Raw genomic sequence first — 22,932 nt, 5'->3', positions numbered from 1 at the left:
AAAAAAAAAAAAAAAAAAAAAATCTCCGTTTTTCCTTGTGTAAAAAAAAAAAAAAAAAAAAAAAAAGTAAATAAAATCGTCAAGCATTCACCTTTCGAGCCATGACCAAACGAGAAGGTTTGTGTTGGACCTTGTTGACCACTCCTCCGTTTCCGGCCCCCAACTCGCATATTGGGTCAAAATCTTCATCCTTCAGCTCACCAACCTGAGCCTTCTGGGTGAGGAAGGCCTCCAGGCGTTTCCTCTGTTGTTCGTCGAGGTCCAGCTCACCCAGTTTCTTCTGTAAGGCCTCAAGGTTGGCTCTGTGCGGAGAACACGCAAGCAGGAAGGATAACAGTTCATACATGAGGTACTATTACAGAGAAAACACATTTCTTTTAAAGGGAATTGCGTAGAAACTGGATTGTTTTACAGCAACTCTGCAATTAAAAACTGGGAAAACTCAAAAGAAACATAATTCCACAATTTATCTACATAGATTTTGGTGATTTTACATTGCTACCACAATACAAATGCATCAAGCATTAACATATATGTAGAAACGCGTCATATAATAGAGGAGTAAGTAGCACTTGTTCCCCGTCAGAGTTGATTTAAACTTGACAAAAATGTACTTACTCAGATGCAGCATCGATGGTGTTTGAGGTGGCCTGTCCCTCCCCAATGGGCGTAATGTTCAGGGGAACGGGTCTTCTTTTAGGAGCCATTTCTATTTTAACTAAACTAAACGACGTTCTCAGTAAAATACTATAGTGCAACGAGGCGGGCAGCGGCTGATCTAACCTTGCCCCTAATCAGAGATCTACCTGGGGGAAAAAAGCAACAGGATTCGCTCTAAGTGGCTAGTGACTTGGCTAGTTAACGTTAGCAGAGTTAATGCACTTTTCGGAGCATGTCAGTTCGCTAAATTGGTAAACCGTGTCATACCGATATGCCCTTCAAAAGTCGGCTGGTTTTCGGTCTCATCTATAGGTTGAAAATGTGACAGGTTTGTTTTCTTCGGCTACTTGTCTATAATCTACCTGCTGCTATTAGCCATTAGCCACCTAGCCGCTACTAGCTAGCACCAGTTCCAGTCAAAATCGTGCTCTGCGTCTGTGAGCCGAAATGAACAGCCGTCCTCCTCTCTGAGCTTCCGTCCAGCCACAGCAGGATACGGACACCCCGGGGTCTCCGGTAGTACTCCCTCGGTGTTTAAACTCGGGGGTTGCGGGGCTCTGAAACGTACAGTTGTTCAGCGCGCTGACCGCTGGTGCCTCAATACAGGAAGCAGCAGCAGTGAGTTGCCTGCAGCATCAGACCTCGGTGTGTTTGTGACACCCACTGGGAGAGTCCCGCATAAATAGCGCGAACATCCTGTCAGGCAAGTTCAAAGGACACGCAAGAAAACCCCGTGGTAGATTTGGACGGACACGTGCAGCTTTTGACACTCGTGATTAATTGATTCAGCATTGAACAAACCACGTTCATTCGTTTCTGTGCTTTCTAAAGCGTTTAATGTAGTGGTTGTGTGTCGGTCGTGAACGAGCCGACTCGAAATGCCGGCTCCTTTGCTTGAACGATGAAAGCCAGTTTTTTAGTGCAAGTTCATTTTCTAAAGAGCGACATGACTTCTCCTTGCTTCTAATACTTGGAACAAACCTGACATGTAGACTATGCAGAAAAAGAAAACAAATGGCCTCGACATTAACTGTCAGCATTTGAGCTTTTTGTTGGTTTAAATTCAGGTCAAACACCCACACTCATGTTTTTTTTTTTTTTTTTTTTTTTTGTTGACTGTCTGTACTTCAGTCTGCTGATGATTAAGGCTTGTGCTTTTTGTAGCAGTCAAAACGGATGAGAGCTTGTCCTTTCATACTAAATCATTGTACTGTAATTTGCCCTTATGTGTCTGGTAGCACAGTCATTTAACTTGAGGCAAATCAGAAGGATTTCCAAGAATATGTATCTTAACAATTACCTTAGTGTCTTTAAGTCAGTTCAGAAACGGGGACTGTACGAAATAAGGCCATTCTTAATCGTCTAAAAGACCAAGACATGCACAGTTAAATCTTACTGCGTTTAGTTATAACGAGTGGTATTCCATTATAAGTATTTACAAATTTAATATCACATAAGCTGAGTAAAAACAAAATGCTGTTTTAAAATGACTTAATTTATTAAGGGAACAAAGTTATTCTAAAAATATGGATAACCAGCACTGAAACAATAAGGGCAAAAATAGGATGCGTTTCAGCTATATGCTGTCAGCTTGTTACAGATCTCAGACAAACATATCTATAGAGATTAAAGGGCGTCTGGGCCAATTAAAAAAAAGCTTTTAAACAAACCTGCTCGCCTAATCTAGTAACTGGTTGTGTCGCTCTTTGTGGCAACAACTTCAATGACTGGATATGAGTTTTTACCACACCATGGATGAAGTCTTGGCCCACTCCTCTTTGTAGAGGAAGGGTTTCAAGCATTATGAGGTGTTTAAGGTACACCCACAGGCTGTCCAAAACATTTTCTTTTGTTGTGTTTTTTTTTTCTGCCATTCAACTGGCTAATTGGATCACCGTCCTGCTGCATAACACAAATGAACTTGAGTTTATGGTCAGACGTTGACGTTTGTGCAATCATTTCCTTTAGCATTTCCTGCCAGTTAACAGAAATCAAGGCTTCATCAAGTCACCCAAGGCCACAGAGGCTCATACCAACATTGGTAAAAATGTTCTTTTCCTTAAATACTACTAGTCATAAAACAGATGCAGACAAAAAGTTCTGCTTCGGTCTCGTCTGTCCACTGAATAAGGATCACCAAATACTTGTGTGTGCGTGTTTAGGAACTGAGAGACGGGCCTTGGTGTTCTTGTTGGTTAGCAGTGGTTTTGGTCTGGGATCTCTCCAATGGATGGCACGGAGTCTCTTACTGTCGAATTGTGAACCTCACCTTAATGGAGGAAAGTGAGGCCTGCAGCTCTTTAGAGGTCGTTCTGTGTTTCATTGTGGTGTTTCTGGATGAGCCATTGGCAGAGGAACCAAGATCCCAGCTAGATATTTTGATAGCTATTTTCACATGCAAAGCTGTTATTTTGGACAAACACGATTTTGGTCAAATGTTCTAATCTAAAAGTTTTACTGAATCCGAGGCACAAACAGTAATTTTCAACATCACGTAGCGTAGTCTGAAAAAAGCCCCAAACGATGGCTCGTTAATGGCCTGACACAAAGAAGTCGGATTGCGGAAAGGAGCCGGAATTCCCATCACTTTAGTTGGAACAATTAAGGCACATTACTGCCACCGCGTGGCAGCAACAGGAAATTAAGTTTTTACATTGAAACTCCATAGACAATAAAATGTAAAACTAAAATTTGGGGTGTGTTTTTTTTCTTGTCTTTTTCTTTTTTAAAGATTGGTCTTCTGGAAAGTATAAATGTTAAAAGATGTAATGTTGAACACCTTTTCCTTTCAGACTAATATAATAAATACATTCAGGCTGTACCCCGCCTCTCGCCCAGAACGTTAGCTGGAGATAGGCACCAGCACCCCTCCCGACCCCACTGAGGGACAAGGGTGTTCAGAAAATGGATGGATGGACATTCAGGCTGTCTCGCAAAGCATTTTTTTCTTATTAAAAAGCCTATTGCATACAAGATTATGTACACAATATTGCTTAGTACCTATAATGGAGACTAACATAGAAAAAAGGAGAAGTTAGTACATTACTGCTGACTATATAAACTCCTCTGGACAACAGATGGGGCAATGATGGGGTTGGAAAATGGTTTCGACATTTACAAACATCTGGAAAGCGTTTCAAGAATTTGTAAGAAATTAAATATAAAGCAAAATATAAATGCAGCTGTTCTCAGAGGTCACAAAGACAAGAGAGCACAGAGGAGCAAAGGTATGGAGGAAGCGAACGCTCACTAGTTATGGATATCAAAAATACACTCACGCACATCTCACAATGAAAACCACACTTTTTTTTTTTTAAGAACTGATTTTAATTAATTCAACACATCAATAACAGCTGTTAGAATACGATCGTTTCCAATTTTACAGTTTCATCCTCGACAGGCAACAAACGTGTCTCCACATCTGTGCATTTGGTACAGAGAAAAACAAAACCCACCTTAATCAGCCCTCTCAGTTCTCAGTGGCATTAAGAGTCCAGTGGCGCTGCACTCAGCTTCTTATTGTCTACTTGCCTAGAAGAACTGAAGGCAAATCAAGGCTTAATAAAATATTATTTAATTTTATTGTCTTAATAGGAACATATAAAAAAAACATTTACATCATGGATTGTAAGCCTCTGCCTGTGCTACCAATATGAATTTTTAAAAGAATAGATGCCACTACAAAGAAAAAAAAAAGAGCCTCAGCTGTCTCTAGCTTTCAAACTAAATGCACTCAGTGGCTCAGTTCCACAGTAACAACCCGCACCACCTCATCTTTGACCAGAAGCCCACGAGAAGTCAGAGATCCCCTCACAGCAACAAATTAAAAGAAAAAAAAAAAAAAAGTATGTGTGCATAAATTACTGACAGCTTCTAAAGTTAAAGACCGGTATTAAGATTTATCCATTTTGCCTCAAAGTATCCTTTCTGGATTTATCCTGTTCAGTTTTGCAGGCATTGGTTTTTGGGTGGCTCACCAAACTATCCCCCCTCCCTTCATATCCATGTCATATGCTGTTAAGGTAAAGAGGGAAACATGGAAGACGAGATCATCTAAAGTAATTCCTTTCATCAGACACGCCCCGAATTGTCGTGTAAATCACTGTGAACCTGAGCGAGGGAAAATAAAAACCAATCTGCTAAAACTGCAACTCGGAAAGCACACCCTGCAGAACTGGACCTAGCCGAACCAAACCGACACACAGTGGAGCAGGACTGCAGCTGCTGAAGGCTCCTTTACTGGATTCCTAGAGTGGTAGCATGTGAGAACTGGTTCAAGAATCCCTGTTCAATACTTGCCACACCAAAGAGTCTTTCAAACTAAGAAAAACATCTGAAAGCGTTACATGAACGCAGATCTCTAGCAACATCTTAATACATGAAATATATCTGAAGCCTGCATTTGTAGACTGAGCATCTTTATCTGGGAGGCAGACATCAAATATTTACACTAGTGCAGGTGCAGAGGATATATTAGAGTCTTGAGAATGCAGCAAATAAGATCTGATTTTACTCCAGCTAATAGATAAAACCTCATCTAGAATGCTAAGAGCCTGAGAGTGAGAGATACAGAGAGAGAGAGAGAGAGAAAAAGAGAGAGTTGGTGCAGTAGAAAGCCGCTGTCATTTTTAAACAGGATCCTTTGTGACCCGGTCAGGTAGGTGAGGATTTTATGCAGCAGAAAATGCACTGAAACCCTTGAATCTTTGATCCAGCTCGTCTTCTATACCTAAAGAAGTAGAGCCACCAACCTTGAAGGTACTTGGTTGCAAACAGCAAAATCCCATGCAAGTGGAGATGCCATTGCAAGTAACATCTGGAGCTAGATGTTGTGCAACTGACCAGGAACAACTGCAAAATAAAAAAATAAAAAATAAAAACATATACTAAATAAATAATTGAAACCCCAAAATGGCATCAGCACTTCAACAGCCTGTTCTGGTAATTTGTTTGATTCAAAACCTTCAGTATGAATCAACCAAAAACACAAACACACGAAACTGAAACCTCACTTCGTGACATCCTCAGATAATCTTAAAATACTGAAATCAAATTTCAACCACTTAAAAAAAAAAAAAAAAAGGCACCAAAACTCCATAACCAGCTCCTGCCAGCGACCATTTCTGCTTTGGGCCAGTACCAGTACAGTAATTTTGATGTATAGCCTGCCCGCGTAATAACTTATTTCAACAAATGCCTAATAGTAGCCGTTTGGTTTTGCAGAGAGGCGTAAGTCTTTGCTTCGGTCAGAAGCTGGTAATCCACACACCTACTACTTTTCAACTGGGTTTCTTTGTTGCTGCAGAGGGAACACAGCTGCACAGAACAAGGGGGGAAAAAAGAAAAAGAATAAAGGCAAGAAAAAAAAACTCCAGTGTAAAATTGGATTCAGATATTCTCATTCACCCACTTCTTTCAAACCAACTTCCGGGCCAATCTGCTAAGTGTTAAATGACTGAGGTAGGTTCTCTTTAGGACAATAAAAATTGAAAGCTGAAGACGTATCCAAAATGGATGAATTGCCGAGAGTGAGAGCTCAAGCTTTAAATCAATCTGTCAAAAGATTCCCAGGGTTCTCAAAAGATTGTTGCCTTGTCCTTCAAACATTTTCATGCCTTATTTTATTTGTTTTTCATCCAAAAAGCTACTGAGCAGCCTCTGCTTTCAAATTGCCAGTTCCTAAGCAATGTGACAAAAATCAGATGCAAACATTGAACGCCCATGGCTAAAAGAGCCAGTAATTTGGAGTCTATACAAAGAGATGGTGAGAAGGGAGGAGACTGAAAAGAGAGAGGGAAAACAGACGGAGGTGGAGGTGGGGTGCTCGGTCCAGTCGGTGTCTGCAGTAGAGGCCGGACGGTACGGATACTCACTGCAGGGTGGCGCCGGGGCAAATGGACTTGCTTCCACAGATGTGCAGAGCAAACAGGACTCCTGCTCACTGCAAGCTGAAGAGTCACTGACGGAACAAGTTTGAGCGTGTGTGTTTGTTTCGTCTGAAATCGAACCAGAGCTGCTAAAAAGGCTCTGATGCTCGGGAGATGAGAGCGTCGGTGCATCTAGAGGGTTACCGTGTTCCTGTCCTCACATTTTAAGCCCCGCCCGCCGCCCTGCCTCCGCGCGTCAGTCTGTGAGGAGGGACAGAGCTGCAGGGTCAGTATGCGGTGACCAGGTCCTTGTCGTAGTTGTACCGCCCCCTTTTGGGGGCGGGGCTGTCGTTGCTGTCATCTGTGTCGTCGCTGTCCCCCCCTGCCCCGCCCCCTTCCTCCTCAGAGGAGGAGTCCAGAGTCAGATCTACCACCACTCCTCCGCCCGGCGCCGCTGCAGGTCCTCCCGCGGCTGCGGACGTCCCCACGGACCCGCTTCCGGACCGACCCGACAGACTGGTGCTGCTGTGGGCCGGCGAATGTCCATTTGCTTCAGGAATGCCTGAAGAAAAAGTCCCCATGTTATACAAAACAAATTCATTTTGTTGATATTTTATATTATAAACCAATACAAAATAGTTCACCACTGTAAAGTTGAGGGGACGAGGAGTGATCTTTATTTTTGACAAATGAAATTCTTGTAATGTTACTGATTATGACTTGCATATAATGAAAACAATTTTTGAATTTTCAGAGACATGAAATGATTTTCAGATTAAAAGGAGATGAAAACGACTACAAGCTACAAACCAATTGTAATTCCTTTAAAATATTTGGCCACTTTGTGCTGTCATCACATAACATCCCAATAAAATACACTGAAGTGGTAGCTCATAGTGTTACAAGGCACTGTATGTAAACATTTAGAGCGAGAGGGCACAGGGTTAGTTACGTACATATATCAACAACAGGGTACTCTGGTGTGTTGCTTCGTTCCCTTTCCCTGTCTCTGTCCTTTTCCTTCTCATCTCTGATTGGTCGCCAGGAACCGTCTGTTAGGTACTCGATCTCCTCAATGTCTTCACTCGTCTCTTTGAGAATCTCGGATAATAACCTAAAACAGACGGCGCAGGTTTGAGGGACCTCATAAAGAAAAAAAAAAAAAAAAAAGAAAACACACAACATACGAAACAGAAAAAAAAAACTCCAACTCACATCAAAGCACCAAGGTTCAAATCTTCTGTCTCTCTACATTCAGCAAGCATTTAAAAATCTATCCACCCTACCATAAAAACAAGCTACAATAAATCTAACTGATTTATCTGCTGATGGGAAATTTCAACATTGAAAACTGTTGGAAAAAAAAAAAAATTACAGAGAAGTTAAAAGTTGGGGACTTTCCACACCAGCTTTCTTCTAAACAATGCAAATACACCTCACAGCCAACATGTAGTACAATGCTTTCAGTCTTTGAGAAATTAAAGGAATGCCGCAGAGTTTGGAGTCGAGACCCTGCAGGACATTACACGCCCAAAAACTGTAGACGAGTTCGAACTGTGCTTATTCTTTTCTATCATCTACAATAAATTGATACCTTGACATTTAACATTTTGGAAGAATTTGGAAACACTACTGCCGGATTGACATGATTGTAGTGCCAACTGATCTCTGCATTCATCCCAACACGCCAAACAATTTCTTCTCACAATATTAGGTAATTCTCGCAACCAAGGTGCTACTTTTTCCACCATACCTACAAATGTTTTTTTTTCTCTCCAAAATAAAGTCGTTAAGAATTAGGAAAAAGAACAAAACACAGCTCACCAGCAAGATTGGCAGCAAAACAAGAATCCTAAAAGGAATCATTCACAAACTAAAATGTTTGTTCATGGATTCTGCAGACGATTTTATCCAAAGAGACGTAGAAAGTAGAATTTAACAAGGCAGCTACTAGTGAGAATAGCGGGTAGGAGATGCTCTTAGAAACGCTTGGCGTCCGAGAGTTTTCTTGAAAAGTGAGTGCGAGTCTGTGCACTGGTACAAACATCTGGTGACATCTTTACGAAATATATGTGATATAGAACTTTGTTAAACTATGCAATTAATGAATTACATTGTTTTTGTTCTATTTTTAAAGAACAAAGAAAAAAAAAGGTTTTACAAGAGATTAAGGAGACTAATAATGTCCTTTTATATTTATGCTAATTGGGGAAAAATGACCTCCTTACAAAGCAAAGCGCACAGTTTGCAGAGAAGAAGTGAAAAGAAAACCCTTGTAGTAAGTCATTTTGTTGAATAGAACCATAAAGGAACTGCATTCTTGATCAAAGCATTTAATTTCTATTTTATTTATGTTTGAAATTAACAGCCTAAATTAAGTGGCATGAGACTCTGTGGTTGCAGACCTGTGGTTTAGGAGATCTAGACTAATAAGAAATCACACTTAGTGATCCTAACGAGATTTCAATAAATCTTTAAATCTACTGTAATTTTCTGACTCGGGGAAACTGAACAGTTGGTATAAACAGAAAATAAGTGAAACGGCAGATTTTAATAACAACAACAGAGTGAATTTAACACAGAGAGGTCTAAATGTTTGTACATTGACAGAGAAAAAGGAGATTAGGCCGGAGAGGAAAGTCTCCTACCCATCGATTGTAAGCAGTTCAAATGGAGCAGGTTTGTCGCACACGGGACAAGTCCATGTAGGCTTCTTCTCATTCATCTGCAGGAAGAAAACCGCGTCGAAACACTGAAGATGGGCGCAGGTTAAAACTCGGCATGGCACACCGAGTCGCATCTTCACCAGCTGGGACGAGAGGATGATGGGGGGGTGGGGAGGTGTTGCAAATTAAACAACCTTTTGAAAACTACAACACTCAAAATTGTATTTTGTTGTACTTACTGGACAGATTAAAGAAACTCTGAGGCCTGTGGTTGCAATTTCACTCTCTGGATCAAAGCGAAGCTTATCTTGGACTGGTGGTAAATAGTAGAAATATATTTGAAATGCAGCAAAGGGGGAGGTGAGAGGGCATTTTAAAAAACAAAAACAAGATGACGATGATGATCACCGTTATTTTTGTTCTGAAATCTTGACTTACTGCGTTCACGACAGCGTTCTGCACTCTCAACTGAGCAGAGCTTCAGCCGGTTGAAGAGGTCTGCTGCTGTGAAGACCCTCACTAAGTACACCGCCACAGAGTAACGCTGGGAAGACAGATTTACAACCTGAGCTGTCAAGATTTAATCAAGTGCTACACAGATTGAGACAAGAGGAATTTTATTTTTGAAAGCATGAATTTACTTCTCCATATTTTTGTGCATACGATTCTAAATTATAATATTAGGGACATTGTAAAAAAAAAAAAAAAAAAAAGTAAAAAGAATCCAACTAGCACATTCCACTAGTGCAGAAAAACAAACACAAAAAAAGCCGTCAGTATAATCTGTAGAAACTGCTCAGAGACTGCTCTTCTGGGAAAACAAAACTCTGTACTCAGGCTTACTGAGCGGGTTGTGCAATCGAAGGTTTAGGACGAAAACAAAATGGATGGCGGCTTTTAAACAAAACAAGGCAGTCTGAAGTTAATGGAGCAGTTTCACCATTTATTCCACTTAAGAGGGGAAATGGATTTGAAAGTTATACATTAGGTGAGGTTGTTGCCGTTTTGTTTAACTAAAGCGTTAAAGTTAGTCAGCATTTTCCAGGTTCTTCAAAAGATACTTTGATACCAGCATAAATTTAAGAAAGTAATACTAAGTACACCAAAAAGATTTCACAATCTTTGGGCAAAACCCAATGACTGATTTGGATTTTTTTCCCCCTCTTTAAAATTCTATTTAAGCTTTTAACCAATTATCAACACATTTCTTTTTTGTTCTTTTTTTTTTCTCAAACACAAATTCCTTTTTTTTCATATAATTCCCTTTCAGCCTCTGTAGTAGTTCTCATCCACACATCTGAAGAGTTTTATGAAACCAGGCTCCGTTTAACCTACAAAACACTTAAAAACCTACGAGTCCCAGCATGCCTTGGTGGATTCTCTTAGATTTGCTCTCCTGCTGCTCTGACATGCAGCTAAGTGTTGCAGCATCTGAGCCTGACCTTGCCAAAGTTCCCCCAGGTGATGGTGACTCTGTTGGGGACGCTGGAGAGATGCAACCAGGGGGTGATGTTTATGGGACGACAAGGACGCCGAGGCTCAACTCCAGGCTTATTGGAGGGGTAATATCCCTGTGAACACACATGTGCACACACACACACACACACACACACACACAGAGAGGAAAGTAACATGTTTAAATTCAGTTCAAACAAAACAAAGGATCTTAATAGAAACTTGATCTTAATTAAACACAGCAAATCTTAAACAGATTATAACCAAAATGAAGATTTCTTAAATGCTAATGAAGTTTAAATCCCTCTTAAGAAAGCATTTTGATCTCCAACTGGTCAGTTTATTATGTACACTTATTCAGTGAATCAGCCAATCAGATGGCACCAGAACGGGGAAGAAATGGGATTCAAAGCATTTTGAATGTCACACATTTGCTGGTGCCAGATGGGCTGGTCAGAGGATTTCAATAAGTATCGATCAAGGCACATGGCTCTGAGATACTATTAATCATATGACAATAATCAAATATGATTTAAACACAATTTCTGAACTCTAAAGTCTCCGCCTTTTCAAATATACATCTGATGTTGGCATCAACAGCAGCTGAGACTTAACAGGCAAATGTATTATTAGAGTCTAAATCTGCATGGATTTAGACTCTGCATGGCGTCTAAATCCATGACACTTGAAAAATTATATCCTTCCCAAATATGATCCAAAACTTATAAATGCAATGAATATTTCAATTCAACATGTTGTGCAGCTCTGCGATTGATAGGCTGGTTTTCTCTCACACAACCATCTCTCTAGTTTAGAGAAAAATGCTGACACAATATGCTGACACAAAACGATGCTAACCCAGGCTGGAGTCAAACCTGTCCTTTCGTAATATTAAAGTCTAACAATTAGCCAGCAAATAACAATAAAAGGTTAACCTGCTTTCCTGAAACATCAGCATATAATAGAGTGAATCAACCTACCGGAACATGACAATAGGACTGGTTGACTTTGACAGCAATGTTGGGGGGATACTGGTCCTCCTGAACACCAATAGGGTCTGAGTAACAGATTCTGCATGACAGAGGAAGCACAGCAGCATGAACGATCATCTGTGATAATCAGGGTTTTAAAAGGATTTAACAAAAACGATGCATCTATCAAATAGAAAAATGGATTCTAGACAACCTGGATAAGCATTTCGAAACTCACCTAAGAACCACTTGGACTGATCGGATCCCAGCACGAAGCTCACTGGATAGACAGTTTAAATTAAACATGTACTTTAGCGTTATAAAAACAGGCAGTTTAGAAAAACACAAAACTCCTGAGTTATTACCTTGCATTCCGGACCTGGTCTGCTTGGCTTGGTGTTAATTCGAAGACGCAGTGACTGTCCTGTAATTTTTCACTGTTGTGGGCAACTACAGAGACAAAAGTAGGCACAAGTCAACAAAAAAAAATACAACCTTAGTATATGAACTTGGTTTGCACTTACCCAGCTCTGTTGGCGGCAGAAGCGTCTCTAAGGTTTGGTAGAAGGGCAGAGGGACCAGCCTGACCTCGGTCGCAGGTGTGTGGAGCGGTTTGGAGATCCCGTTGAGGTAGTCTGTGCCCTGTGAGGTCAACGATGGGGAGGAGCTGAGTGATGAATACGCCACCGGGACGCCCTCTGGACGCCGCGCCGGGAGCCACGCGGCTGACTTGGGGAAACGCGACTCGTAAAGCTGCCGGACGTTCTTCAAGAGTTCTGGACTGTACTCGGTCTGCACTAGCCTCAGCGCACGCCCCACCAGGTCCTGCTTCAGACCACTTTTGCTGCGACCCATCGAGGCCAGCAGCGTCTGTAGGTCTGAGACCCGGAAACTTTTCACCATGTTCTGAAGGGAGGACAAAGCAAAACCGTAAGAAAGACTTCATGGGAGAAAACTTTAAGCCTGTAAACTGAAAACTTAACAGAATAAAACATCTTACACTTTGAACGCCAAGTTTCTAACCAAGCAGATGGAAGATCTCAAAACTAGACCTGTGTAACCACGTTGTTGTAGAGAGCACTACGTCACTTTGATCATAAATGTTCATTTCAAAGGTGAATATATACATCACTATATCATATCAATGCATCCTACACACTGACTTTTGTAACAGCCAAAGTGGTTTAACATAATGTATACTGGAAACTTAGTGTTTCTGTGCAAAGCTTACATCTTACAGCTTGAAGCAGCCTTGTTGAGTGGCAGTAGTTTTTCCTGATCTCAGGTAGGATTACAGGATTACTTTTTTTGAAATGTCAAAATACTTCACACAATTTCTGGTTTATAAGATGGACTAAAAAAAGCTATCCTTGTACAATTTGCAGTACAATCCTTGTATATTTGCAAGGTTTTTTTGTTTAACTAGCAGAATGAAATTTCACAGAAGGTGCACATAGCACTAACAATAAGGGTAAAAATAAAAACATTTATCTATTGAGTATGTCTGTGTATATACTGACTGATAAATGCCACTTATAATGAGAAATGACATTTCTCATTTAAAAAAAGGGTAAAATGTATCGTTCAGCTCTGGCAAAACTGTTTTTTTAAGCATATCGTTTCAGGGTTTTCATGGTAGTACAGCTGGTAGCGCTGTTTCCTCGTGTTGCAGTGAGACAATCCTGGTCTAAACCCACAACTTGGGGTCTTTCTCAACGAATGTTCTCCCCATGTAAGCACGGGTTCTCTCCGGGTACTCCAGCATTCCCAAAAACATGACTGTTAGGCTTATTGTTTACTCTAATGGCCAGCAGATATGAGTATGTGGGTGTGGATGGGTGTATGTCCTGTGTGTCTCTGTGTTGCTCTATGATGGATTGTCCAACTGACCAGGGCGTACTCTGCCACTCCCCCAACGACTGCTGGGGACAGGCACCAGGCCCCACGCGACCCTCCCAGAACAAGCTGGCATAATCGATGAGTGGATGTTCACATGTGTGTTTTCTATAAGCAAGTATGCAAGTTTCTTTTCACTCCACTCTATCGACTGGGAATTATGCTTTTGGCTGTGCCGTCTTCTCAACATTGACATGTTGTCAATTATATAACAAAATATAATTTGTTATCTTTTTTATTTTTATTATTCCAATTAGCAAAACAGACAAGGCTTACTGTTTACGTTAGGACCAACATGGCCAGATTTACCTGAAGAGCTCAACTAATTAATTTGTTATTAACTATCTAGATAGTTAATAACAAATTAACTATGTAAATAGATACCATAGCATATTCTGAATAATATTAGCCTGAATAAATGTACAATTTCCATATAGAATTATGGACATGTATTTTTTCTGTTAGTATTGTATTTTAATTATGATTTTAATGAAAAATAATCCAAGCCTAATCCTTGTGTGTTTCATGACAGAGTATTCCCTCTACATGTTTTACTTATCAATACAAATACATAAAGGAATACATACTATTCTGCATAAATGAAATTGAATAAAAAGGTGTATTACAAATTAATTAACTGTCATTTTTTACTATTAAAAAGTCAAAACATTTAAATATAACTTGTTAAACGTTTCAAGTTGAATCTGTTGGTGGTTCAAGATCAGAAGCATAAGTTCGTGTATGATTTTCAATTTATAAGTATTTTGTTTTGACAATCAATGCTACAAAATATATTCCCATGACTGCATAAACATCTGAGGTCATGTTTACTCATATGTAAAGAACTCGTTTACTGATCTCATAAGAGGAACATTTCAGCAGAGAAAAGGGTACACTAGACAAAAACAAGTAGCCTAAGAGAGGACGTCTGTTCAAATTAGCAACTAGAGCGATTGAAACAATGTTTTTGACCTGACATGTTGCTACTTTGTCTGCCGGTGTTCTCTTGGATACAAGTGGACGGATGCTTTATATCTAGATTGAAAATCGCACAATTCTGTTCTTTTTGTTTAGAAAGCAAAATGCTCAGCATCAATAAGGTAGCAATCAGGAGGCTTGCCTCTCTAGAGACTAGCCTGTCAGTATTCAATCATTTTGACAGATGGCCGGCTCTAAACACAAAGAAGCTAACTAATAAATAAATACCTAAACTATTTGTATAAGAAATGAAGTAGGGTGAAATGTGTACATCTTTGATATGTGGTCTCATTCATTATCGGTGTCTTCCCTCAGACCCAGCATGATGCTAACTAAACCAAGCACTTGCCTGGTTAACATAACCTAGCAGGCTAGCTTTGTTAGCCCCACAGGCTAGTTCTTTTCGTCGTGATTTAAATATGTCAAATTCGTAGAAATTTCCATATTTAAAATATCGATAAACGAGCCCATGTTAATCCACAGCCGTTGTGACTTTCAGGTCATATTCCCGCGTCCGTTTCCCCATCAAGCGAAAGCCACCAAGCTTTACCTACCATCGCTTCCACCAGTTCGGCCGCCATCTTCGCGTTGCAGTACCGCGAGAGTCACAAATGACGACAAGTCCTCCACCAATGAAAGGCCAAACCTTTTTGACAGAGGTGACGTTTTGACCAATAAGAATGCGAAACAAAAGAGTGACACTTAAAATAGGCGGGATTACCGTCTTTTAAAGATATGGTACACCTTTAAAAAAATACTCAGAGGCAGGTCTCTTTTTCTACATTAGGCCTCAGTATCAATGAATTTCAATGGGCTTCAAAATAGGTGTCAATATAATATGTTCCAGTTTTATAATGTTGAAAAATTTCGAACCCATGTCTCTGGTACTGTTGAAATTCAAGCTGAAAGTAGAGCACTGGCTGTCAAAGTGGATGGGGTAGCATGGTCCTTTGAAATCCCGTCCGAGCAAAAAAATCCGTTTCGGGTTTTGTAACCAGTCATGGGAAGTGAAGGTGAAGCTTTGTGTGAGGCATGGTTACAATTACACAAAAACGACTAATTAAACAAAATGAACATGCATTACTGTACAAAACAGTTAAATTCAATTTAAAGCATGAATACTTATATTGCAGCATATAGTCAAGCATTTTCTTACAAGTGTATGTTTGGGATAATCCAGTCCTGATTTTCCAGTAGCTCTTCAATCTGTGAAACTGCACCATAAGACGTTATGAAGTGAGTGATCGTATTGTAATATATTTTATCTATACTATATATAAAAAAAATGATTCTAATCAGCTGGACTGATGTAATCAAGTTAACTGTACACATTATCTCACTTAACCTATTAAAATGTGTTAGAACGTCAATTTAAAAAGAGAAAGACAAACTGGAAATAATCCATTCTCTATAATTAAGAAAACAAGTTGCAGCTGTGATTAACAGAACACGCATGTGCCAAGATGTGACAACATGGTCATATGATACACTCTTCAAAAAATTTTGTGAAAAGTTCCACCTCATATTTTCTTTCACGTGAATTCTCATCTTCCCACAGTAAGTACTTCAATACTTTTTAGGTTTTTTTTGTCACACTGTTTGATATACCCACATTCTTGCTTTGAAAGTTTGTCAAATGTCTTAATTTCATACTTAATGCTATATTTAGGTGGAACTTTTAAGTAGCTAGCTTGTTCAGTGCCTTTTTTCTACATTGTCTGAACATCTAAAAAGCGCTTACTAAACATTTTTCAAAAAGAGGAAAATACGAATTTTTTGTGTGTGTAATTTTCACTTGAACAAAATTTTATTAATAAAAGTAAGTTGCTTCGCAAGACGATTGTAACTTAGTTTATAATAGAATGAGAATTTTACAGTTTAAAATAATGCATATATAGTAATAAATTAAATAAATGAATAAACACTTAAGAATCAGTTTTATTACTTTAGAAATGAATTCCAAATTGAGAATTCCGTTTTGACAAAACTTGCTCAACATTTGTTAGAACATTTTAAAATGAGTTTGTGACTTTTTAACTACTATCATAAAAACAGAAAATCTTAAATTAAATCAATGTAATAATCTTAAGCTAAATCAACTTAATAAAACATAAAATCTTAAGTTAAATCAACTTAATGTAACTTAATTTTAATAATGTAAAAACTTGACAAAATAAAATGTAATTTTTTTGTCTAACATTACTTATACAATGAGTAACGCCAAATTGTCAGCTGCATATGTAACAAAGCTGGGTCAACATTAAATATTGACTTGTAGTACTTCCTACGTCTGTGCTTACATGTGGCAACATTAGACAGTTTGCAGTTCTTATCAGAGGTTTAGAAAAGCAAAACTTTCAAAAGACTGAGAATGTAACAGGAGCTTTTTTTTCTCATTTGACTGCAACTTTCTAACCTTTGCTCGAGTGAATTATACCAGATGTAATAACTTATACTGAATTTGTCATAATTTAATGTGAACCTCAGCAGATTGTCCTGTAAATGGCCTTATAAATTGTTGCAGTGCTGAATTTTGAATTGCAACTCATTCAAAATACCATGCTTATAAAAGAGAAACACCAAGCCACCCTGCTAAATATAGCCATTAATTTCCCATTAACTTTGATCTGTCAATGATTCAACTGAGGTGCAGGCTTTCAATTTTCTCTAATACATGCCAGATCCATATCATAGGGTCAAAAAAAGTTTTATGCAAGAAAACCAACTAGTTATAATGACCCATTATAATTCTCTCAGGAAGAGTATACAGCCAGATTTATGCCAGAAGTGTACTATTGGCAACAATAACAGTATAGATGATGTGTAATTGAATATGAGCAATGTTGTGGTATATTTATTTGAGCCTGTATGTGTACTTATGACTCAAAATAAAACAAACTGTGCATCTAATTATTGTTTTTACAAATCAAATTCTCTTTTTTTAAAGATAATTCAACCCTGCCAAAAGAGTAATTCCAAGTAAACATTTAAAAGCCACCAATTATTGACATTATAAGAGTCAGTGTGTGCTAACGTCTCACCACATCTGTATTTGTCCGATTGGTGGAACAGTCACATCAAAACAAATTTATCTGGCTTGCGATAGTACAAAAACATTTAAATTAGTGATCCATATTGTGCATCTTGTTTCATTATATAAACAGAAGAGGGCAACATGGTCCATGATTTAAAGTGAGTCTGATTTGAATTATCTTGTTTGTTGGACATATAGAACAAAGCAGACATCTACACTTAATTTGATCAATACTATCTGTTTATGCAACGATATGTTTAAATAAATCTGTCTACTTTAGAATCAATACAACTAGAATATAAAATATAAAACGACGAATGTTAATTAATTTGCAAAATGAATGCATGATCTCCACTTTTCTTGGAGTTTAAATAATCTGAAATAAGTTTTTAACTGAGAACAACTCACCATTATAACAAATGTTGGTAACACTTTATTTGAAGGGGGGTGAATAAGACTGTCATGACACTTTCATAAACATAACACCTGTTATGAACATGAATAAGTCTTCATGAATATTTATGACTGTGGTCATAAAGCGTCATTCTGTAAATTATGACACTTTTAATACAAAGTTGACATTATTCAAAATGTCTTTGTTATGACAACTTGACATTAACCAAGAAATCATTACTGATATAAATTTATTATAAAAGTATTACTGATTGCACTTTAAAAATTAGGCAACTTTGTTATTAAAGGTGAAGTTTAAACAGTAATGATTTCTTGGTTAATGTCAAGTTGTCATAACAAAGACATTTTGAATAATGTCAACTTTGTATTAAAAGTGTCATAATTTACCGAATGACGCTTTATGACAACAGTCATAAATATTCATGAAGGCTTATTCATGTTCATGACAGGAGTTATGACAGTGTCATGTCCGTCTTATTCAACCCCCTTCAAATAAAGTGTTACCCAAATGTTTGGCCCTAAGAATAGATTTAAAAGATAATAATAAAATGAGTCAATTAGAACTGCAACAATTTCAGGAAAAACAGTTTTCTGACCACAGGTTTAAACAAACAAGTACGCCCTTTTTCTCCTTTAGTCACTGGGAAAAGCAATTCATGTGAGGATGCACATGGATTGCATCTTTGTATTTACAAATACAAAGTATTTATCTCTATACAGTCAACCTGGAATTCTTTATGCATTAATTTCTTTGATAACAATGGATAGCAATAAAGAAAAAGCACTATTTTAAAGGTTAATTGGAGTTGAAAAAGTTAATGCATTATTGAAAGACGGTAATGAAAAAGTGCTTTTCTCAAAGCTTGAAACGTTGCTAGTAAGATATCATGACCATGAAGTATTATATAAAAATATATTTTCCAGAGAACTGCAGTTTTAATTATATTTAACAGTAATTAGTCATCATAATTATGTTCAAATGAAAAAAATAATAAAAGCAAAAGTGTTCTGTTTATAAAAATGCTTCCTGCTAAAAATTAGAACATAGTTCACATCAATAACAGAAAATAGTTCATCATCTTATACCACTCTCTGGTATATTGCAGCACAACACTATGTGCTCTCTCTAGTAAAATGAAATGCCTAAACTCAAAAGCACTGAGCTTTGCCTATTAACTGTTGCCCTGTGGTTATTGAAGCAATTCTTTGGACAACATCTCGTTAAAAACAAGCTAAAAGCTTTTTATAGCCATTTTTTTTTTAGCATTCCACGTCCGGCTAAATCTTGAGAGTTTAATCTCTCGTAATTACAAAGATTTGCTTAGATTAATAATAATAATCCTCCTCATTTGAGACCCCCTACCTGGACCTCCCCTGTGCCTTCTTTGCCCCTTTCTGTGAGGGATAAAATCACAGTTATATAAACAGAGACACAACTTCACTTCACAAATGGGAGCACTCCTTTTTGACTCGGAAAATTTGAAGCTGGAGAGAAGTTTTTAGCTGCAGTTTATTGTGTGAAACACAAAAGTTAATAGTTTTCTTCGGCTAACAAAGCTGCTGACGTCATTTCCACAGGTGGCGATTGTGTCAGGTATTAACGCATCGAGGTTCACAACAGTTGAAAGGCTCATCTTTATCCGTGATCTTGTCAACCGTAAGACTTTGGCGAAAGAATCCGTTGGCACAGAGGCAATCGCTTTATGAGGGGCTCTATTTTAAAAGTGGCTTTGAATCTCAAATAACAACTCTGAGAAGATCTTTTTAAAGATTCACTTTTCATTCATGACTTAAAAATCTACTGTACGTTTAGCGTGAAACCATTAAAACATTTACGATGAGTTTAGAAGAACCCAACTTGGAACTGACGATGGAGAGCAGGAACAGCCACAACGGAAGCAGCGACAGGCTTGGACTGAGCTTCACTATTGACTACCTTCTGTTCAATAGCGGAGTCAAAGGTTCGAAAGGAGAAGTGACGGCAAGTAGCGCAACGGAGCAGACGGAGAACAATATGCTAAATGACCAGAATCCTGAACTAAAAGAGGTGGAGATTCGTCGCAATGTACAGGGGACGCTCCCACAGGATCCAGACCTAGACACCGGAAAAAGTAAAACCAGCGAAGAGGAGTGGAACAAAGAACAACACGAGGAGGGAGAGGAGGAAATGACCACCACAAGCTGTAGTTCTGACAAATCTTCAGACAAACCAAACCAGTCGTACATTGCGCTCATCTCAAAGGCAATTCTGGCGTCTGAGGAAAAGAAACTGCTGCTGTGTGACATCTACCAGTGGATCATGGACCACTATCCTTACTTCAAGAGTAAGGTACATTCATGTTAATCTGTTTTTATGCTTAAATGTTAAAGAAAAAACTGTGTGTTTATGAAACTCCAATAAGGTAGTGTAGTTGTGAAGGCAAGAAGTCAAACTTGGGTGTTAACTTGAAGTAAACTGAGTACTCTGAAAATGTCTCTTTGATATGTTGAGACAAATGCATTTCAAGTGAGTCCCAAATAAAAAAAAATAAAACGGGGATGAATGTTTTTGCAAATTACTGCTTGTGTTCAGTTCAGTCACAGAAACATGGTCTAAGAACCATTTTCTTAAGCAAAGCGACCTAGTTGGCTAAGGTAATCTGTCTGTGTGGTTAAGCAATTAGGTGCTCACAGGGACAGTAGATGAGCTTCTTGTTGGCAAATTCGCAAATAAAGTAATCCTGTTGCTAGGTCGCAAACTGTCACTGCCTTCACCAGGTGCGACAGCAGATTGGATGCAGGCCAATGGATTAAAGTTGATCGCTAGTCGACGTGCTAAAAAGGTAACTTGGGGTGTTGTGTGTTACTGCGATCATACAGGCTCTCGACACACAATGGCGCCTGCTTGCCAGCAGCAGGACTAAAGTGGATCACTGGTACTTAACGGCCTCGTTAGTTATGTTCCAGTTGCGAACAGCCATTGTTTTACTCTTGCTTGCTGTCAAGCAAATTTTGTTCTGATCACATTTTTTTCCCACTCTACATATATTCCAACAGGATAAAAACTGGAGAAACAGCGTGCGCCACAACTTGTCCCTCAATGATTGCTTCATCAAAGCAGGTCGAAGCGACAATGGCAAAGGCCACTTCTGGGCGATTCACCCTGCAAACTACCAAGATTTTTCAAAAGGCGACTACCATTGCCGGAGGGCACGGAGAAGGGTGCGCAGGGTGGCAGCTCAGATTCGTCTGTCTTCCCTAATGTCCCCCTACTACCCTGCCGCCACTCTTACCCTCCCTCACAGAACGACCTGCTGGTGCTGCCCTCAGATCCCGACACTTCCTCTGTCCTGTTTGGCTCCCAGGCTCTACTGGCCATGGTCCAGCATGCACCCGCAAGTGGGTCTCCACCTGGGTCTCAATCCCTCTGTACCCTGAAAGGATCTGACTCCTTATGTATTTGCAGTTTTGGATGTCGTGTTCTTACTATGTGGTAAAAGGGAAAACTCTAGAATTTGATTTGATGTTATTCATGTCTTTAGATGATTCCGGTTTACATTATAGCTTTAATTTTAAAAATATGAGAAGTTAAATGAAAAAGTTTCAATATTTTCTGCATTTCACTCCCTTGTATTCTAGTATTACAAAGTTGTGCTATAACTTCATTAAATGATGTAAAATTTCTCATTGTGTTTTTATTTACAGTTTTATTTAGAATCCATCTGTTTCATGTGATAGGAAAAGCTAGCATAAACAACCCAATGATGAACATAGTTCCCCAAAAGACATATGGACTAGACTGACTGTTTGTATCTCTGTGTGTGTGTGTGTGTGCACAGATTTTGTTAAAAGTATACTAAAAGTGAGCCTCCTAATAGGACACCACCCGTTGCTACATGCTAATTAGTCAAAGCTGTCGGGATGCAAAATCCTGAGCCCTAAGAGACTAAAATCGGGCTTTCCAAAGACGACTCCCAAGGAAATGAGGCCAGATAATCCCAGCAATCCCAAATAGTTTCAAGAACTAGGAAGCTTATCACACTGTGTAATCCGCAGCCGCAGCTCTAAAATAAGGAGGGTTGGGGGACACTGGGTGGTCTTGGATAGGAAGCGGAGAAAAGGGAAGGAAGGAGGAAGAGGGAAGAAGCAATGAGTTACTGAAGAAAAATCTAAGGACGGCATATCTTGTATCTAATTCTTTAGTTTAATTGGAGGCAAAAATAGAAACAACAAGGAAGATGTCAGTATGGCATGTACATTTTATAATGGGATGTATAAAAACTGGGAAAGAACTTTCCTAGATTATAAAAAAATAAGAAATAGAAGGTGGCATATTACAAATTTTTACTTGAAATTAGAAATTATTCTGTAAAATGTTAAAACGTAGATGGAAAATTTATCTGGATAATTTGGCTTATCTTGAGTATTAGAGATGCCTTTTTCTGACCTAATGATAAAACGGAAATAAAAAAACTGCTTTAAATTACAAGAATAAGTAACTTCCATAGACAAAAAAAATTTAATTTAAAGAAGCTTACACAATGAAAGCAAATATTCACCAAACTGAGCAGTACTTATGATTGACCTCTGTCTTTAAAAAATACAGATTGCAGCTTTTTTTCTGAGATTACGCCAAAAATACTGCCGTGGAAATAAGTATCAAGTTAATTTTTACCTGCTCTTCTCACGTCAATAGTGAAATTCCTTTCTGACTTGTAAAGGTTGGCATTTACATCCACAGTTCTTCAGCCTAGGAGGATTAGATCATACATTGACTTTTCTAAAGTTTGTTTGCTCTCCGCTCATGTGGGCTTCCTATTTGCAAAATATTGAATATTTGAATACACCACTATTTGACATTAAATTAGATTCTGAACAGACAAACAATATGTCAGAGGGATCAGGAGCTGGGAGAGCAGGTGTTACTCACCACACTTAGTTTCTGGCGATGTTCATTAGAAAATGACAAATCCATCTAATTAATTTTTGTTCTCCAAATCTTCCTATTCATT

At 38.7% G+C, this 22,932-nt stretch overlaps 3 protein-coding genes across 5 annotated transcripts in view; 1 reads left to right on the top strand and 2 right to left on the bottom strand.

The window, feature by feature from the left end:
* Positions 1-1,428, bottom strand: part of map2k2a (mitogen-activated protein kinase kinase 2a) — a 17,277-nt gene extending 15,849 nt beyond the window's left edge. Inside the window, exons 1-2 of the mRNA XM_015051645.1 lie at positions 619-1,428; positions 92-302 (exon numbers count right to left, since the gene is read on the bottom strand). Of these exons, the coding sequence (XP_014907131.1) occupies positions 92-302; positions 619-707 (300 nt within the window). The 5' untranslated portion in view covers positions 708-1,428. The remainder of the gene's footprint in view (positions 1-91; positions 303-618) is intronic.
* A 3,244-nt stretch (positions 1,429-4,672) lies between these two features.
* On the bottom strand, positions 4,673-15,144 carry pias4a (protein inhibitor of activated STAT, 4a). The gene is made up of 11 exons (XM_015051630.1): positions 15,048-15,144; positions 12,144-12,525; positions 11,985-12,069; positions 11,858-11,899; positions 11,629-11,719; positions 10,636-10,764; positions 9,632-9,737; positions 9,433-9,506; positions 9,176-9,336; positions 7,484-7,641; positions 4,673-7,089 (listed from the first exon to the last, which is right to left on the bottom strand). Exons 1-11 carry the CDS (start codon positions 15,072-15,074, stop codon positions 6,815-6,817), a joined length of 1,530 nt encoding a protein of 509 aa, XP_014907116.1. The 5' UTR covers positions 15,075-15,144; the 3' UTR covers positions 4,673-6,814.
* Positions 15,145-15,705: 561 nt separating this feature from the next.
* foxq2 (forkhead box Q2) lies at positions 15,706-21,604 on the top strand. 3 transcript variants are annotated; one of them, XM_015051531.1, is made up of 4 exons: positions 15,706-16,050; positions 19,520-20,265; positions 20,672-20,763; positions 20,978-21,604. In XM_015051531.1, exons 2-4 carry the CDS (start codon positions 19,779-19,781, stop codon positions 21,356-21,358), a joined length of 960 nt encoding a protein of 319 aa, XP_014907017.1. In that variant the 5' UTR covers positions 15,706-16,050; positions 19,520-19,778; the 3' UTR covers positions 21,359-21,604. The 3 variants fall into 3 exon arrangements, with proteins under 3 accessions (XP_014907017.1, XP_014907031.1, XP_014907024.1); XM_015051545.1 differs by having other exon boundaries at positions 15,707-16,050; positions 19,892-20,265; XM_015051538.1 differs by lacking the exon at positions 20,672-20,763 and having other exon boundaries at positions 15,718-16,050; positions 19,520-20,270.
* The last annotated feature ends 1,328 nt before the right edge of the window (positions 21,605-22,932 follow it).

This window comes from Poecilia latipinna, unplaced genomic scaffold (genome assembly GCF_001443285.1).
Source record: "Poecilia latipinna isolate Pla-1442-1.1 unplaced genomic scaffold, P_latipinna-1.0 Scaffold52, whole genome shotgun sequence".
NCBI classification, from domain to species: Eukaryota; Metazoa; Chordata; class Actinopteri; order Cyprinodontiformes; family Poeciliidae; genus Poecilia; species Poecilia latipinna.
Note: the sequence above shows the minus strand (reverse complement) of the source record. Positions and strands in the feature narration are given on the sequence as shown.

Bases quoted from the DNA above. Each gene is read 5' to 3' on its own strand.
- pias4a (XM_015051630.1), bottom strand. From the start codon at position 15,074: ATGGCGGCCGAACTGGTGGAAGCGATG. The intron at 10,765-11,628 runs GTAGGTTGATTC...GTGTGTTCACAG, and splicing joins AGTCCTATTGTCATGTTCCG to GGATATTACCCCTCCAATAA. The intron at 9,337-9,432 runs GTAAGTACAACA...CTCTCGTCCCAG, and splicing joins GAGTTTCTTTAATCTGTCCA to CTGGTGAAGATGCGACTCGG.
- foxq2 (XM_015051531.1), top strand. From the start codon at position 19,779: ATGAGTTTAGAAGAACCCAACTTGGAACTGACGATGGAGAGCAGGAAC. The intron at 20,266-20,671 runs GTAAGGTACATT...TCCTGTTGCTAG, and splicing joins CCACTATCCTTACTTCAAGA to GTCGCAAACTGTCACTGCCT. The intron at 20,764-20,977 runs GTAACTTGGGGT...ATATTCCAACAG, and splicing joins CTAGTCGACGTGCTAAAAAG to GATAAAAACTGGAGAAACAG.